Consider the following 19,826-nt stretch of genomic DNA (forward strand, 5'->3'; position numbering starts at 1 on the left):
AGAGAAAACAAGGCCCAGTTTACGTAGTTAAGCACACATGCACTACAAAGCTCGTTACGCTCACCCAGCCAGGCAACTGGATGAATGAAGAAAGGGCCAGGCGGTGCACGGTCCGACTGATGATTCTAGCTCCAAAGAAAAAATGTTGCCCCCAAAATAAAGTAAAATAAACGTCAAAGTGAATTTTACTCTACGTTTTACTGTTCAGCAAATTTCATAAAGTTTATCCGTATTTAATATAGAAAAATACGTTACATTTTGAAATACATTGAGTACAATGAAAAATGAAAAAATAAAATAAAATAAAATAAAACACTCCATTAACTGATGTCATCAGACTGGAAAATGTAAAGGCAACCCCTAAGCACAAAAAAACCCCATTACAGTTGTAAACAAATTCAAAATACCCTTATGGTTACTCTAATTGCATAGCTTCTCTCTGTACCTGTACTTTTGAGTATTTTTAAGTGAGTATTTTTTTTTTCTTTTTACTTCATACGTTTTTGCAGAAGTATTATATTTGGCTACATTATAAATCGCATCTTTTACAAAGGACGTATTTTGTCAGCTCTCTGTAAATGTCCCAAAGTGGACTGTCATAAATTGTCGATTTGGAGCCTTTCATAGTGAACACCGAGGATGTAATTTGACTTTCCTTTTCTGGTGCATTTGTATTTGGAATTTCCAAAATTATAATTAAAAGAATCTAGATTGTACTCTCATCCTTATCCTATCCAATTTTTTCCTATTGTGTAGAAGAGATCATATTAAGCAAAACTGTGCAAGTATCTCCATAGCTCCATAGGGTTCTTTGCTTTGGTGTCATGCAGTTCCTTGGAGGTCAACCTGGCAGCCAATGACCTGCTCAGCGGTGCGGACAGCATGCTGGAGCTGTCCCTGGGCCAGTGAGGAGGAGGAGGCACAGCCGAAGAATCCAGTGGAGACAATAAGGATAACTTACATGAATGGGCTGGGATTGGTTGTGAGACAATAGGTCACAGTTGATGCTAGACAAATGTCCTCAGACACCTATTCAGTTACATATGTATGGAAAAAAAAAAAAAAAAAAAAAAAAAACAGACAAGGCTTTGTGGTAAAAGTTAAATCATTTTTATTCAAGCAAAACGTATTTAAGGCTAAAGAGTAGAATTGCACTTATTTCCAATATACACTCTGAGAAGGTAGATTTGAGCAAGGCTTGGCAGTTATTGGGTCTAAAATTTCTGGTGTAGATGGGAGATGATGACAATTCCACACATCTGTGCTAAAAGGGAACCACTGGGGCCCTGAAAGCCTTTTGGGTGGCCTTTGGAAACATTGCAAAATAAAAAGACATTTTCTTGGTGGCTACAATTACATCTATATTCTATAAAAATGTGTAATTAGAAGGAGCCCATACTTGAATCAGTGTAAATTTTATTTTGCTAATCACAGCTACTGATACCATCCTCAATGGCACACAGAAGGCCAAACACAAGAATCTGCTAACTGCCTTGCAAACTGCTACAAAACACAAAATCATGAGTTTTGGTCTCAATGATCACTGAAAAACCGAAATCCCCGGGGGGCTGAAATCAAATCCATACAGGCAATGTAATGCCAAAAAGTTTCAACAGATTTTTTTTTTTTTTTCTATTTTAACAAACTGGAAGCAACGGTAAGGTATACAATCATCCAGTGTTGGTATCTTGTATCACACAGACACTGCGTATTGAAATCTGTCCTTCAAACTCAAACACTCCTGATGTTTAGCAGCAGTAATGCCTTATAGTAAGCATCCCCACACACTAACACCAAAAAACTACCATACAGTGTCTCCTAAGATTAGTGCTGCTAATACTAGTTAACAAAACAAAGTTGTCATAAAATGGAGGGAAAAAGGACATTTCAACAACTGAAATCAAATTAAAAAATAGTACATCTGAGAGAGAACTGGTGATGGAATGAGTGCCAGTGTGAAGAGACACAAAAGACTTCCAAGATGAATCAAGTCAGCCAAGCTATACAGTGTTTGTGTGGTAAAGCACAGTCAGAGGCACAACTGATAGACTGGCTGGTGTAAATCTGTCATACGGTTTGTCTGTATTTTGGCTGTTCTCCAATGGAGAAACTTAATTAAGGCATCTATCTATAGCTACATATTCTTACTGGTTTGTGCTTGGATTACATTCACGATCAAAGGTAAACCTGGAACAAAGCAGTTCCTCTACAGCCCTTGTCATGTTGTGTGGGAGCACAGGTAGGTCTCTAAACACAAAATCATACAAGCTTATATGGCACATTGAATCTGACCTGAAAGGAGGATGGCCATGGACAGTTATGATCAGGTGGTAAGGATTCAACAGCCTGTCCATAGTCATCTTTCCACAGGAGGCAGCCAATGAAAAACCTCTTTATTCAATCTAAAAGCTTTATACTCATTTACACCCAGAACACATCCAGAACTAAACATTGTGCATAAATAAGGTATTGTATCCCAACACTCACAGATTAACTGGAACCATTCACAAAAGACTTGGCCATTACATTTTTACAGGTTATACAGAAAAATTTTAAGATTTGACCAAAACACTGGTGGGGAAACTCTGTAAGTTTATGTCGGAAAGGGGGATCATCAATTTGATATGTGGGATTGCTGTTACAGTGAAGACAAACAAAACAACAATGTATCACAAGGGCACTTGTCTTAGCCTGGCACACAATATAAATGGCTATTATTAATAAAAACATAAAAAAGAAAATATTTGTTGAGGAGAATTTACAACAGTATTCTTCACTTCCTAGTCCTGACGACAGTGCGTGTGTATATGCTCAGTCATGGGCTCTCAGTTGATTTGTTTATATCATTAATTATAAAGGTAGGCTGGGAAATAGATTACACAACACCCCAATGACATCAAAATACCATGATACCAAAACATTATAACCTTTATGAATATCAAACAAGTTCATCCACAAGAACTGGTTTATTTGAGTTGCTTAGGCTGTTTTATCAAACTGCTGAGTATTTTTTGTACTCTTTGGCATATGTCATGGCATTGTGATACTTAATACCTGCTTTTTCTGCGTACTGCAGGATAAAACTGTGGTACTGTGATAACCTGTGTACCACACACACACACACACACACACACACACACACACACACAAATTCAGGACCAGGAATGAAGACCCCCTGTAGGAGAGAAGGCTGTTGTGGAGCTCAGTAGGCAGTAACTATCAGATCTCTTCCTATGAGACATCAATTATGCACTTAGCTCCACTCCTCTTCTTCATCATTTCCTCCAACTCCTCTTCTTAGTGTTGCTGCTTTACGAATAATTCCAAACTGAGGATGAAGGAGGGAAGAAATTAGTAAATATATTTAAACAGAACACATACTTGGATTGAACCAGTTTTACTGGGGTGAGTGGTGTGGGTCCTGTAATTCTAATTATTACCAATGGGATCTGTAATTTTGATCTGGCACAAATCTGTTATGTGTGTTACTTCTGATAAGTCTGGACAAGTAAAACTCCTTTCAGCTGATCTTTTCAGCAGAGGTTGTGTGATTAACAGTGGAGTTCAAACTGACATCTTTGGAACGCAATCATGTGTTTGGCATCTCACAGAAAAGGCGTAGATCATGACAAAAAGTCAAAGTGCAGAGCAACGTTGGGCTATGAGCAGTAATTTGTGGGAAATAATAGACATCCTTTATCCTGAACAACTAGTCCTCTGGAATTAAGCACACTGCAATTAAATTCTACCTTCAAAGAACTACCCCAATAAAACCAATCCACTTCAAATAGTGAACAAGCAAAACAAATCTCCAAACTTTGCAAAGCATAGCGTTGTGTACTCACTAATGATGATGACCACAATGATGACTAGAACAGCTATCAGAATGGCCCACATCTGCAAGAGACAAAAGCACAGCAGATTCAGTATTATATCGGCCTGAACAATTAATCAAATTATTACTGAAAGACAGCAGGAGCTGCAACTTTTTTATTTAAACGTAAAATATGTGACCAAACATTGTTGTAAATAATGTATTATGATGCTACAGAGATGTCGTGACTGACAAATTGCAGTTTACAGATGTTACAAATTGTTTACTACAGACCCATGCAAAAATCAACCCATTATTTTCATGTGGAAATGTGTTTGAGGCCCATATTGTTCGTGCTGCATGTGATTAGGCACCTTGCAGTTCTTCCACCAGTACTTCCTCTTGAGCTTGGCGGCGCTGGTCTCAAACTGGGAGGCTCCAGCCTGCAGTGCGTCTGCTCTGTCATCCAGCTCAGACAGCTTCTGGTCACGTTCCAGCACTTTGTCCACATTGACACGCATGATGTCCACTACCTAAACACACACACAAATACAGTGGTCCATGTGTCATGAAGGTGACAGCTCTCTGCTTTAATGTCAGTACTTTCTGAATGTCTGTTCCTTGATGTTAAGCATCCAAACACTGAGTAAAGGTGTGGGCGATATGGCTGAAATATTATTGCAACGTTTTTCAGCATCACAATACACATGTGTATAATTCCTTTCAGGTTGCTTTTCTATTTTGCAACTTGCTGAAAAGCAAAACCCAAATGGTAACTATACAATATCCCATTTGCACATTTCAAAGAAAATACATCCCTACAAGAACACAAGCACTGCTTAGAGCATCCAAGCATTTAAAATGCAAGTACAAGAGCAACTGACTCTGCAAACTACGACACTGAGCACGTTTACATGCACACCATATTCCTGTATTGTTTGGAATATCCGCAATATACCGAACCCAATTAAGGTCATATTCTGGTTGGAGAGAATTCCGAATAAGACCCCTGGCATATGCCTGTTCCCAAAAAAAAATGCCCCGTACCGGAATATTCAGTTACGTCTGCGCATGCTCGATTCGCAAGGAATCCTGGGGCGTCTTTGTTGCTATGGTTACTGCAAGCGGGGAGAACGATATGGCGAACAGCATGGTGAAAAGCAGCAAGAACCAGCATTTATGGAGTGAGGAGGAGACTGCAGTCTGCCTTCAGCTAATGAAAGACTTAAATATCATGGAGTATATCGATGGGAGAAAACACAGAAATAGCGACAGCTTCTTCTTCTTCTTCTGTATTTCTGGCAGACCAGATGCCTATACACGTACAGTTGCTCCCCGCGGCAGTGTCGCATTACGTAAGAGAGTGGAATATGCCTAAACACAGGAATATGCCAAGTGACATGTAAATGGAATATTCCAGTTGCTGCAGCGCAGTTACCTTAACCGGAATATTGACCCGAATCGGAATATGGTGCGCATGCAAACGTAGTGACTGTACAAGAGGGGGGGGGGTCACATACTTTGCAGGTTAAAAAGTGAGTTTTTCATTACACTAACTTTTATAGTTTGTGTATTACACTTTATTTTTTTTCAATCTGCCCACTCCCCCTCTCTCACACATTTTTCTAGATGGCTAGGAGACTTTTAAGGTGATGGGCTGCATGTGCTATTGTGTAGGACTCCCAGAGCATGCTAGCTTCCAAAAGCTACATTTGGAAAAACGAAAGACTTAACTGAAATTTTTATGGAACCACTAACAAGATTCACAATGGTATAATTAGAACACGAAATGGTTTTCATTACATCTTGCCCAGGGTTTGATAACAAACCATGGCTAGAAGGTAATAAAGAACAGAGAAAAGCAGACTAGAGATGCATTGGTATACACAAAGCATGGAGTTACAACAATGTTGTAGGTCTGAAATCCCCTCGGTGGTATTACGTAAAGCTCTCACTGAGGGAAGACTACACCTTGGCACGGCAGAAGTCTCAGAATGGGACACAGACTTCAAGCTTGGAAACAACTGAGTTTGCCCAGACAGAGATAGGCGCACACACACACACACACACACACACACTCACACTCATAACCCATACCCGTACACATAACCCATATGTTCCACTGATCCACAAACCAGGCTATTGCTCCTCCCTTCAGACGGAGCAGCAGGGTGGGGAGGAGAAGTGTGTGGGCCCATGCCAGACTTACATAACCATGGAGACGAGGATTACATAAACACCGGCAGCCTATCAGAAGCTTTATGGGAGGTTAAAGTTCTATGTAGGAGGGTCTAACCTCCAGGGCCCCGCAACTGAAAAAGACAGGGAGAACAGCTGAAGGGACAAGAAAGAGGCCAGAGGAAGAGCAGAAGCTGGCAGCCTTTTTTCTCTTGGTTGCCCCAGACATTATGTCTTTTGTTGAGCACAACCATTTTTGTCTTACAGTAAAGCACGAGAAGGTCGGTTTGGTTTCTCTGAACACACTGTGGCATGTACACTGGGGGTAGAGAGCTAACTATCTGCTACTGATTATAGTCTGTGGTGTTTCATGGCACTGCCAAGGATTATGTAAGTCTCTGCTAGAGACAGACACATGTTAAGACAGAGTGTCTGAAGGAGAAGGTGGAGGACTGTGTGCTTTGAAGTTGTTGTTTTGACAGAATGTGTGTATGAGCCTGAATGTACTGTATGTGTGTTCGCAATATAGGCTGCGCCCTAGTATGTATCCATAAGAGTTGACTGTAAACCTGGCATTCATAGTGACACATGGACAGAGCACTTTCTGCTTATAACAGTAACGCTGCTGACAGGCCTCTGCCACGGATTATGTAAGAAGTGCCAGAAAGAGACTGCGTAGGCTTAACAAGGGAGGGCAGAGGGAGGTAAAAGGAAAATGTCTGGTCTGGCCAGATGGGGTTCTGTGATTTGTTTCTATTGTTTCCATTCCAATTCTTTCGCCACCCAACTACCTGTAACTTATCTGGAGTTAGCAGACCTGAACTGCTAGTTTCTAGGTAGTCTGTCAAAAAATAAAGTCTTGCCTGCACATGGAGGCAGGCTGATATACATCTCTGGAACTGGGGTTTCGCTCGTGAGGCTAGTGGAAGCCGAAGATTAAAGTGCTAGCCAACAAAACAATCTCAATAATTATAATGATTATAATTAGTATGATTTGCCACAGTAACAATGACAAATGCGGAATGTGTTTTCTTTAAAATAATGTTTGTCATCTTTTTCTCAATCTGCACATAGAACTCAGATACAAGCAGCCAATTGCGCAACAAAAATAAGCTTGTGTGCAGACATCAAACATGAGCAGCCAATCACACAGCAGAAACAGGTTTTGGGGTCCGCCACTGGCTACACTGTATTTGTACAACAAATACACCAAAGGCATGACAGGTGGGCAATGTTGGCACTCTATCTAAATACCGAAACCGCCTGGGTCATGTGCTGCTTCCTCTGCTTAGACAGGTAGGTGAAACCAGCAGACGTCATTTTCAAGGAGAAAGCACTACAAACAAAAAGCAACAACCACGGGTGAGGGATTTTTACCCTCAGACCTATGGGTGTGGAGATTAAAATAATTAACAGTGACCGTTGCCAGTAGATAACAGTGATTGTCAACATTTGAGCCATTACACTGTACTTTTGCATTGTCTGTTAGCGGTGAAATGACTAACCCTTGTTCCATGGAACTGTTGTGCTTTCTTGAAACTGGTCCAAAGTAATTTCTCAACAGGCTGACAGTTTATATTCAATTTTGATTTGCCACTGCCATGCTTGTTTGTCAAAACTGGACAAACTTGCCATCAAATCGAGTGAGGCCAAACCTTACACAAACAGCCAATCAAATCAAATTAAAATACGCTTGCATAGTGCTGGGGTACACATCCTTTTACAATAACACATTGACCCTGCCTGCCAAGTTACTGGAGAAGATAATAAAATAAGTGGTGATTAAAAGGATCTCTAACAGACTGTACAATGGGTAGGGTAGAGAACAAACTGAGAAGTGGCAATTTACCTGCCAAAGGAAAAAAGGTAAAGAAAGGTCTCAGGATTGCTATGATACAGAAATGGTGTGGCAAAATACGTTGATGGTCTTTTTAATAAAGGTGGGAAACACCACCATCCATTTTCACTATAAGATATCATTTCACAGAGGGCAACAAAGTATGAGTTTGCAGTACATAGGAACAAGGGCTCAACAATAAATCTAAATATTACAGAGATCACAATATGGCCAAGTGCAATATCCAAATCTCAGGTGCTGCAATTTTTATTGCATATTTAGTAAAATGATGAATGTGACAAAGCATTGCTGTAAATAAGCATTATGGTACTACCAAGATGACCTGCCTACAAACTGTAGGCCATGCAAAAGAAAATGTCTGTTTGGTACAGACCTCAGTGAAAACCACACCATCATCATCATTTTAATAACTTTTTAGTGAAAATGAAAAATATAATGCAAAAAATTATCATTCCATCATTGTGAATCATATCACAATGGCAGTGTCTGGCAATTTAATCACAATATGATTTTACAATATAATTCAGCCCTATTAGGGATGTCACAATACCATCATTTTGACAGTTGATAAATACCACCAATTTCTGTGAAAAAAGAAATTCCATTCAACATAAAGTCATTTATTTAAAACTTTGTATAGACATTTGAAGTGTTTAAACATGTAGGCTATGTTAAAATGAGAACATCGAGTGACAAGTGCAACATCATGTCCTGTCCCAGCACCCTGTACAACAGTCTATAAACTTCAACTTGAAAAGGAAGCAACAAAAATCTAATTTCTAATTAGAGGAACTATATGAAATGTCCCTCTGAAAAATAAACAAACAAACAAATACAATTTTCTGATAATGTGCTCTCATTTTGATTTAGATTCAGTAAACATAACTACTACTTTAAGTATTTAAACATATGGGCTATGGCTGCATTAGAATATTGTGAAAACTCTCAAGGAATGTGCATTAAAAACAGTGGAAAGACAAGCCAAGAAACAATTAATTTGATTTTTTTAGGTGATCTGGATATGGAATTTTGTCTTTTTTTTTTTTTTTTTTTTTTTTTAAGCCATAACAATAAAACAAACAGTGACAGAGGATAACCGTATGTCACAGAATTGTTCAGAGTTGGCAGAGGTTTTTGCTCCCCATGTGTCCTCCTGTTTGTTTTGGATTTAGTACTCTAACCAAACAGATGTGAAGGACATGTCTGAAAATGACGCATTTAAACATGGCAGGAGTCATACTGCAGCCCTTTGTTTTAGATGCATGCTTATTTTTGTTGACTAATATTGGGAGCCTATGTCAAGGGTTGGCTTATATTGCTGTGCTGAGGTAACCTAAATGTCAAGCAAAGTACTGTTTAGTTTTACATCTAAAAAGGTTGGATCTCATAATAAATCATTTCAATTTGAAGCTGGATGTCATAATAAATAATTTCAATTCCTTCAGAGTTTTGTCTTCGACATTCTTTAAAAGGGGAAAAATTAAATGTATATTGTGATTATTGTCAATATTGATCAAATGGAAAAATACATTATATTGTATTTTATGAAATAATTATAGCCATATCGCCCAGCCCTAGGTTGGGGGGAGCTTATCCGAATCTTGGCCTCAGAAATAAAGGTTACAGGCACCATACCTCATCCACCTGAGCCTGGGTCTGCTGCAAGCGGCGGTTTCCTGACGCCATGCCAGAACCCTCTGGACCGGTGGCAGACCTAGTGGAATAACGAGATCAGGTATTAACCTCATATCAGATTTTCCTGAAATTTAGTTCACAGGAAAAGTAACTCAATCTCAATCATCAGAAAGTTAGTGCTACATATATAACCATGTGAGATACGCTGAGAGAAAAAAAATCATATCATTCAATATCACACTGCACTGCCTGTGCCTACAACTCTGTAAATGATTAGTTGATGACTGATTGTCATTAAGAATTTTATTAGTCAAGATTATCAATTAAACAAATCAAATTAAACTGAAAAACCTGGGGAAGATCATTCTCCATAAAGACACATTTACAAACTTGGCATTCTTGTATGTAATGTGCAACCATTGCCCCAAGAGCCCAGTTTTCTACAGCAGGTTTCTGCTGCCACCTTCTGGCTAGAGACAGCTTAGCCCCGAAATGACCTCACCTCAAGAAAGAAAGGCTTAGCTGCAGTTGGAAGGGGGACTTGAAGACAGTTAGGCCAAACAGAGGCAAGTGTGTGACTCAGTATGAGTGATTAATGTGATGCTTTTCCAGCACAAACGGTAGTTACCAGCTCTGACCCAGCCCACATGGAAAGTAGGCAGATTGTGTGGAGATTGACACATATCCTCATCTTCTACATACACATGCAAAAATACTTTTGCACACAGGAAGCAGGCACACCCAGGAAGACTTGCTCAAATGTAAACATACCCACACATATACCAAATAAATTCCACACACTATGTTCAAAACCTTTCAGGTAAACACTGATTGCTGCAATACAGGGACCTACTGACCAAGAGGAATACAACTCAGTTCCTGCCAGGCTACTGAATTTGACCTTTTTGGCAAACATCTGCTTCAGGCTGAAGTAAGAGCTATAGAATAACTGTTACAAAAACAATGGCTGTATGACCAGAGAATCAGATGGTGGCAGAAGGACAATGATACAGCAGAGCACAGCAGTCTCTTACACTTCTCCTTGATTGTTAAACAAAATTCTCCACTCAAAACCATGTAATACTACCATCTAAACCAAATTTTGCCTTCAGAAATCATACAAAAGGCATCAAATACACATATACACTAAAGAAGTCATTAGCCTACACATTGGTGAGATCAATTCAAAAGACTGATAGTTTGAGGAATAATGGCACAGTTTTTCAAGTTCAACAAATCTTGGTATAGGTACAAATCTATATGAAAACGGGAACAGTGTTTAGTTTTGAGAGATGGGTCTGTCTTTTGGTAGATGGTGTTAGCCTATAGGTTGGGATGTTTAGTTAATAGGCCAAGTTATGTGCCAAGTAAACAAGAAAAACTGCAACATTCTACTGCTGAGACTGACTACATCTGCTCCATGTCACCTCTCACCTCAGGAGCCTAGACCGCCCCCAAAGATAAACTGACCAGCACACAGTGAATTCCCACTACTACAGTCAGTCTGCGAGAGCTGGAGGGCACCTCTTGGATCCAAACTGAACCAATGTGAAAAAAATAATATCACATGCTCATGTTACCCCCCCTGCCCTCCCATAACCTGTAGACAATGACAGCTGAGGATACAGAACGCTGCAGTCACAAAGGACGCACTTCCTTCTATTCTCTCCCACTAAATTTTCCAATTTCCGCTCTCATTTCAAAAGCCAAACAGAGTTACAAACACTTAGGCTGCATAGGATTTAAGTGAGCGACAAGGTACTGACCGCTGATTATATATATATTAAAAAAAAAAAAAAAAAAAAAAAAAAAAAAAAAAGGCAGAACAGTGAAACTACATCTCAATTTTGATGAGTCCAGAAACACACTACCATATAGCCAGGACAGGAAACTACCCTATCTACCCAACCACAGCGGCTGGTTCATACCAAATCTTGTCAACCACTTGCTACATTGCAAAGTGGATAGTAGAGTATACAACCATCACAACCAGAGCCAAAACTCGCCAGCATTTGGCTGGTGGCTAATGTACAACAAAACAGGTCTCTTTAATTCCCAGTGTGTCAGTTGTGTCAGTTAATGCCAAATGCACAACTTGTCTGTGTTTCAAGTGCAAACACAGGCACACATCTCAGTCAGCTAAATGGAATCTGCACTGATGAATGCCCAGTAAACCTCACCTACTTTATGTCCTTGAGAATGACAATCCGTAATATAAATCTAGCCAACATGCACATACTGACAACCGAGACTAAGTCCAACTGAATATGAATACTTTCAAAATGCTTGTCTTAATCACAAATACATTCAGGGCCCACTCACATTGGCAAGATTGAGCCCGTATCGTGCTAAAGCCAAAATCCCCCCCTCCCCAGTCCCCGGCTGGCCTGCACTCACATTACCTTTTTCCCAAACGCGCCCAAGCACGATTGCCCCCGGTGTGCACGTCATCACATTGAAATACGACAACAGACATGGCCCGACGTCATTATAAATCAATGTAGTTCAAATACATCATGTCTTCCTTTTAACTAAAAAACGTTTTTGGTCCTTTTAATCAGACATGGGATGTTTATTTACCTTGACAGTTTCGGAGGTAACTTCCTCCTTCAGAAAGGTCCAACTGACAGCCGGAGCGGCACCTGTCAGATCCGGCAGACCGGGTGACTGGGTGGCCGCACACCGCGCGGTGCCGCGGCCAGTGCCAGCCGGTGCCGACGCGGTGCCGGCCAGCACCAGGTCTGCCGGACTGCTGTACTTTCATTATAAACCGACTTTTGTTTATACGCGGTTGCAGCAGCACAACGGACAATGACACAGACAACATGGTTGATTATTGATTGCGCAACGCGGCCATTCGCCGGTAATCGCGCTGCGCACATTAAACAGTTTTGCAGAGGCAGGAGGAAAGTTGCATGATTTACATCCGCGCACTGCGTGCGTGACCGTGCATGTGCTCGTATATGCGCCCGTACCGCGCTGAAGCACACCCCTTCCAACCGTGCCAGAGCGGGGGAAGTGTACTGTATTCAAGCACGATACGGAGCGATCACACTGGTCAAAGAATCCGGATTTTAGGGGCAATCGTGCTTGGGCGCGGATCAAACTTGCCAGTGTGAGTGGCCTCTCAGACTTGCTTTGTTTACTGTCCAAATTATCATTCATCCCCGTGAGCTATTACACAAACAGCAGATCAAATCCTACTTCTAACTAACACCAGGGTCCCTCACTACACTAAAAACAAGGTGCACAGCAAAGTGTACAGCATGCAGCAGGTGTACAGTGGGTTTCCAACGTACAAAGAGCTTTAGAAAACAAATTGTCCAACTTTAAGACGCCATACTACTAGTTCCAACATGTCCATTTTACTGCAAATACGGCAGCTCCAAGACATGTCTGTTATAATGACATGAGGAAAATATCTGCTATAACGCATCAAGCTGTGGAATACTTGTTCATGTTCAAATAAACCGTGTAAATTAAAAGTTTCACATGCGTTAATGTTAATGCTCTAATAACTACGAAGCATCTTTATTATGCAACGTTGATTTTTTTTTCCACTCTGTGATGTTTTAATTATTCATTATGAATAAGCCCTACTTAACAATATACATTATTAACAGGACGACCTGTGGTGGTATAGTTTTGCAGCCGCCTACATGAAAATAAAACAGAGCACTAGTAATGCTAAACGAGGCGGTGCAGCTAACTAACGACATTATACTTTGTAATTCGGACTACTTTTTTTTTTTTTTTTTTAAACCCCACAGCTAACTTATCGCTGCTTGTCATTTCCTGATTTTAGCTTTAACTGTATCATGCTGGCACTTGCAATCAGATTACGAACTATGGTCACTATTACAACTTACACGGACTTTTACTTTTACTGGCCTTCCACAGTTTGGTGGCTTAACAACAACCCAGCATCGAAAAATGCTAACACAAACCCCAGCTGAGAAGTTGGTTTAGCTCCCCTAGCTCCCGAGCAACAGCTGTTTTAGACTGATGTAAAACTTTGTGGTGTGTTGGCAGCTGCAAATGTTAACGTACGCCTATCACGTTTGTTTGTTTTGGTGTAAAATGAAGTTATCAAAATATGGGAAAAACCTTTGAAGCTAATGCCTAAGCTAACCTAGCTGTTTTACGCTAACGTTTCATGTTAACTGTGCCACCACTTGTTGCATGCTAGCAAAGTTTGGGCGTTGTTTGCTTTTCTGGTATAAATCGCTTTAATTAACCCAACGTATGCAAAAGCGGGGTATGTTAGAGAAGTTTATCTGACTAACTAGGTACTTTTCACTTGAATAGCGCTGGTTAAATTCACAGTGGACTTACATTGTGAACTGAAATTTCCTAAATCGATGTCCGTCGCTGTTTCTGGTTTGCAAGCTAAAGGCTAGAGGTTATGGTGTCAAGCTGTAACAGTTCCTGCCGTTGGCTGTTATGCTGCCTGCCGCGCTGTCGGAAAATATTAACCATGACTCGATCACTTATAAACAATAAACTTTAGAGACCGATTACAGGCGCAACAAGGAGCTCAACACAACTAGGGTATTCTGGATGCTCTGTGATACTTGATTTGTCGAGATGTGACGATTAAGTGAAGCTAGAATTACTTTTGGCACGTAAAGTATTTATCATATGAATTCAGCGTACAATTAGCATTTTCTCCTCATCCAGTATGTTGCTTTAGTACAGATTAGCTAAGTGTTTCTTAATTTCCTAAACAAAGAAACATTAATTTAAAAAAAAAAAAAAAAAAAAAAACTACTTTTGGCAGAGTGTTCGTGATGTTTTTTTGAAACCAAAGAGCTTCAATTTTGAAAAATTGGTGCTTACGAGGAGCACCTGAATGCATCATTAAAGACACAGCAGCCCCTGCATCCTGTTGCCCGCTAATGCTGATGTGTGAGTTTTTAATTTACATTAACACAGGTCCCAACATATAAAGGACCTCATAATTGAAAGCATCCCATTGTATTATGCCTCGTTGATGATTAAAATATGACAGTTTTTCCGATCTTCAATGGGCGTTTTCACTTTTCATTATTGGTTTCACTGGTCATCTGTCCGCTGTGGTTTAAAAAAAAAAAAAAAAAAAAAAAAAAAAGCAAAGCCCGTGACCAGCATGTGACATTGGAACAAAAACATAAAAAACTTATGTTAACATGCATGGATATTCTCTGAAGATGTACAGAGCCAAGTTAAATCCCATAATGCCAAGAAGTGTAGTATTTTTTTATTTTTTTTTTTATTATTATTATTTATTATAACTGAAGCAGCATGCAAAGCCTCAGAGGAAGGCCAAGTGGTACTTTTGATCTTGCAGGAGTTTCACTTCTGCAAGATCAAAAGACCTTACAGAAGAAAGTTATGGAGACAGTCTCTCTCTCTCTCTCTCTCTCTCTCTCTCTCTCTCTCTCTCTCTCTCTCTCTCTCTCTCTCTCTCTGTCTTTCTCTCTCTCTCTGTCTGTCTGTCTCTCTCTCTCTCTCCCTCTCTCACTCCACTCTCACACACACACGCACGCACGCACGCACACACACACACACACACACACACACACACAGAGAGAGAGAGAGAGAGAGAGAGAGAGACATGCATGCCAACAGACTAGAAAATCTGGAGGACAATGATGTAGGCCTACTTTATCTTGATGTACTATGTGCACATAATCAAACACACAGCGCTTGCTTAAAAAAAGGTGTTTTACTGGTAAAAAATGCAGCCGATGTCCCTGTCATTCAGTGAGTTGCATCTCTAGAAAATGTCTGCATATCATTATTGCATCTAAATTAGTGAATAAAGTTAGTGTTGCTGTGCATGTATTGCTCTCTGGTAAACTAGATCTGACTCTACAAAATTCAGAAACAACTTTCAGCTCCCAACCAAAAACTTTTCTTCCTCTTCCAAATTTCACAAAATAAATGCAGCGAGACGTAAACAGTAAAATGCAAGATAACACTTTAGGTTTGGAGTTGTGCCTTCAAAGGAGACTGTTAAGCACATTTATTCCATCAAATTTAACTAGGCCGTCAATTTGTTTTCAAATTTAGGATCCTGATTGAAAATGTTAAATCACCCTTAGGAGCTGTCAGAGAGTTTCTGTGGATCCAAGACTGTGCATCTTCCCCTGGGGATTTCACCTTTTTCACAGTAAAAGGAAAATAATTCTTTCAGTTCTCAGTTTAGCTAAGAATGAAAACCATCTTAGTGAAGTTACATCAATCATGTGCACCAGTGAAAATGAACTGAAACAAAGAGCAAACATTAAGACAATATGCTTTTATTAAAGTGTTTATTAAAGGTCTACTGTTAGTGCGGACTTCTCACATGCACATAAGCATCATAAGAGCTCTAATATTAAAGCTAATTTTAAAATTATACAGTATTAACAAAATATTGATTGTGCTTTTTAAACTCTTGGAAAAATTAGAAAATGTTATATTCTGAATATATGTTTGATATAAATGGGTTTATGTTAAAGTACAATGAAGTTTCTATAAGATATTCACAATTGTATTTTAGACTAAAAGAATGAAAATGTACTCTTTTTTTTTTTTTTTTACGTCCAGGTTGATAGCTTATTAAGTGCTAACCCTAAGATACAACAGTAATAACTGGAAGTAAAAAATGAATAATGTTCTTCACATGATCAAACAATTTAAGACTCTCACTGCACAGAAAAGACATCAAATTACTCTTGCAATTGTGTAATTCCCTGCATTTAAAGGCTCATCCCCAGTGATTCAGAGATGATTATGAAAGGACTAGTTTGAATTAATTATCAAAACAAATAATTCATGGTAGCATCATATTGTTTATGAGCAAACTGTCCAATTTCTCATGAGCACCTTAGAGCTAATGTTTTTGTTTTCTATTGACAGACGGGTAAAGAAATTGGTGCTAGGATGCTTCTGGGAAAACTCTGCTCGAACTTCCCTTTAGCCAACAACAAGTTTTTCTTCTTGACCTCTCCGCCTTGGCTACATCCCAGATCCGTCATCCATCATGGCTTCAGCTCCAGGGATCTGCAACAACAAGACAAAGGTGTTTTGAGGAAACTTTCCTCTAAACATAAATTTCATGCGTACATTCTGTCTTTTTTCCGAAACAATACAAGTAAGTTATTTGCATTTGCGTCAGAACTTACTGCGTTCACTCCTCGCTCAACACCTCCATTATACTTCAGGTTTGAACTCTTGTCCTGTAAATGAGTTGTTATATACATTATTCCATCAAAACCATGCACACGATACACCAAATGTTGGATTCAGATCCTGATTCCAAATAAGATCTGTGCACTATGTTTGTGAGTGGAGGTCAGTATTGAAGGAAAAAAAATGGCTTATTGCACAGCTCCCAGATTCAGAACAAAGAAACAACATATACCTAAATGTCCTATAGTATGACTGTAATCCTAGTTGATCACATTCCACATCTCTGCTGGCTTTCATGCTGGTTATCTGATATTTGTAGCAGGTGCACTAAGTAACAAAGTCAATGTTAATGGCCTGGCTTCACTTTGTCCTCAGATTGCAAGCCTGGTATGTCAGAGCACAGTGATGGTAAATGCCTAAGTGACTTGCTCGATTAGGTTACACTTTATCCCTGTCTAACACAAGAGTGCTTGTCAACTCTGCGTCCATGCACTGACACAGATTTTCTGGATGGGGTCTTTGTTCATGTTGTTTAGTTTCACCTAGATAAAAGCAATCTCTGTGTAGAGAAGGCCACGGCGCACTTTAAATGTAATTCTTGTTCACATTGTCCTGAGATTACAGACATTTACTCTTATTTTGAAAACGAGAACCTACACAAAAACCTTTACGGAATATTTTCAATAGGATTAATTCCTAAAAGAACCAAAATTCTGAGTTGAGCTCTGCGTGTTTTTCAGGGTTGTTAAGTAAAAATCTTGACTTAGAAGGAGATTGAAGGGACTATTACACTAGAACATAATTAATGTATTGATTGCATTGTAAGATCTACATTTGTCATCATATATAAAACAAGACAGGTTATTTTGATAGTGACTACAAAAACAAATCAAATCAAATAAAAAACAAACAAACAAACAAACATAAAGCCCCTCTACTGATGGTTAGTGGGATTTTGTGAGTGTTTTAACATGCAGATGTTTTAGGCTGACATTATGGAAATAATTTCTGCTTGACCAGGGTTAGCAAGTCAATAGACTAGAGATCATCTGGATATAGGGGCACATCACTCCAGTTATTCCAGTTATTGGATCTTGATCACAAAACAAATTACACATTTGCTTCTTTGGTTCTCAGAAATGACAACTGTGTATGTCACCAAGCACCAGTAAAAGAAATAACATAGGAATAACATCTTTTATGTCCATGTTTGGTGCAATTATCCTTCAGATTATCCTTCACTGGCAAATTATGTAAAATAAGGTACAAAAAAAAAAAAAAAAAAAAGACAGGTGAAATCAAAGGAAAACTCACAGTGTTTGAGTCAGTTTCCATTAGCTCATCTGACTCGTTGTCCTCTGTGCTGCAGCCCTCAGGAAAACACTCTGGGGAGCGCTTCTCTCTCATGGGCCGAAGGAAGTCAGCTGCTGTTGATTTTCTCAGCAGTGCTATTAAACAAACAGGTAACACAAATGCATTGCTTTAGTAGATGTGTTTTGTCTTGAAACGTCAGAAATCTAGTTTTAAGGTGAGAAGGAATGTCAGTTTCTGAGTGTGTAAAAAGGAAAGGCTACATGGCTTACCTCCCTCACAGATGTAGCTCATCATGAGCATCACAGTCAATAGTGGCACAGCCATATTCTCACACAGCCCGTTACACTTCCACACACTACAGTGCTGTGCCCCTGGCAGCTTGTAGGACTTTGGGTTACCTGAGAAATCACCACGCCCATCTACGTCTCAACATCATTCCCTGGGGGACAGCAGGGAGTATGTGTATTTGCACTGAAAAAAAGAGAAAAAATCAATGTGTGTGAATGGATAAGAGATAGAGAACACTGTGGATGATGCTGTGGGAAACAAAAGCAAATTTCCTCCTTCAGAACAGGTGCAGTCTGACAACTGCGAATGCTGCCTTTCAAAGCCATTGAAGTTGGATTGCAAAAATCGCTCTGTGTGTGATTTTATGTGTTTTGGAGAGATGGCTCACAATGTCCTATATGTCCTATACCATGTCCTATATCTATATATAGTTTAATGAAGAGAGAATTCTACATTTTGAATGTCTCAAGGACATATTGAAAAAATTAAACCCACACTAGTTATCTTTGCCTATATCTGTGCATATTCCTATTCGTCCAGGTCATAGGCATCTCAAGGAAATTGAATCAGGTCAGCTGGACTTAGTTATATATCTAGAAGATGTTTCATGCCTTATCCAAGTGGCTTCAACACTTCATTGCATATAAGTACTCTGTATTTGATAAACACGTACCTTTTTATGCAATAGGCTACTGTATCGTGCTGTATGATGCTGTATCGTATGTATGAGTCTACTGCTTACATGGGAGCTCGAACCTTTTCTTATGGGAGCTCCCACTGGCTCCCAAATAAATCAAACCCTGACTGTGTTTATAACTAAAATTAGCAGCTGATCAAATCCACCCACGTCTAAAAAGTCATTCATATTGATGAATAGAGTAATTTATCTTGGTAAAAACACCCTTTACAGTAATGCCATTTTTAAAATCACAAAGATCGAAATCGCTTATAATCTGTGTTCAATTAAACCATTAGACCAATAAATGCAAATCGAAACAATTTCCTGTTTGAAGAGGCTCCAACTGAGTGGTGCTGACTTTGGTCTATATTAATAAAGCCTAAGTGTTGTGATGATACTGCCACCCAGAGGCGTATCTGTGTAATTTCCAATGTTCAAATAAGGATCTACATACTATTCATACTAACCAGTATGTGGAGAGTGTAGACACACGTTGGAGGAAATAACCAGGGGAAGGGGTCACATCGCCTTGGACATCCTCTGTATCCGGAGCAGTTGGGCTACTGTAAACAATCATCAGCGATTAACACAGTTTGCTGAATCACTACAAAGGCTTGGTGTTATTATGAGGCGTGTAATCCTCAATGGGTGGTTCCACTATGTATTATGAGGCGATGATTGTGATCATGTTCTGTTCTGTTCTGTTTTTTTTTTTTTTTTTTTTTTTTTTTTTAGACACTGTTCAATAGTATGCTGGATTTCGACGATGTAGCAGACAAAATAGATCCGAACGGAAGAGCCCTATTTTTTGCTCAAAGTAAATAAAATATGAACAAAAGCATATGTATATGTTCAAAATTTTCACTGAGCCATAGAAGGAGGCTATACCACTATAATGATAC

General features: G+C 39.4%; 1 protein-coding gene across 1 annotated transcript; it reads right to left on the reverse strand.

The window, feature by feature from the left end:
- Positions 1-1,094: 1,094 nt before the first annotated feature.
- Positions 1,095-13,944, reverse strand: vamp3 (vesicle-associated membrane protein 3 (cellubrevin)). Its single transcript, XM_030052176.1, has 5 exons — positions 13,821-13,944; positions 9,486-9,564; positions 4,189-4,347; positions 3,846-3,897; positions 1,095-3,328 (listed from the first exon to the last, which is right to left on the reverse strand). Coding segments are annotated over exons 1-5 (309 nt in total). The 5' UTR covers positions 13,823-13,944; the 3' UTR covers positions 1,095-3,311.
- Between the last annotated feature and the right edge of the window lie 5,882 nt (positions 13,945-19,826).

The sequence above is a fragment of the Myripristis murdjan genome, chromosome 5, assembly GCF_902150065.1.
Source record: "Myripristis murdjan chromosome 5, fMyrMur1.1, whole genome shotgun sequence".
Lineage (NCBI taxonomy): Eukaryota > Metazoa > Chordata > Actinopteri > Holocentriformes > Holocentridae > Myripristis > Myripristis murdjan.

What these genes read in the sequence shown, in the direction of transcription:
- vamp3 (XM_030052176.1), bottom strand. An exon ending in CCCAGGCTCAGGTGGATGAG is followed by an intron (nt 4,348 to 9,485) that starts GTATGGTGCCTG and finishes GTGTGTGTTTAG; the next exon opens with GTAGTGGACATCATGCGTGT. An exon ending in ACTGGTGGAAGAACTGCAAG is followed by an intron (nt 3,898 to 4,188) that starts GTGCCTAATCAC and finishes TGTCTCTTGCAG; the next exon opens with ATGTGGGCCATTCTGATAGC.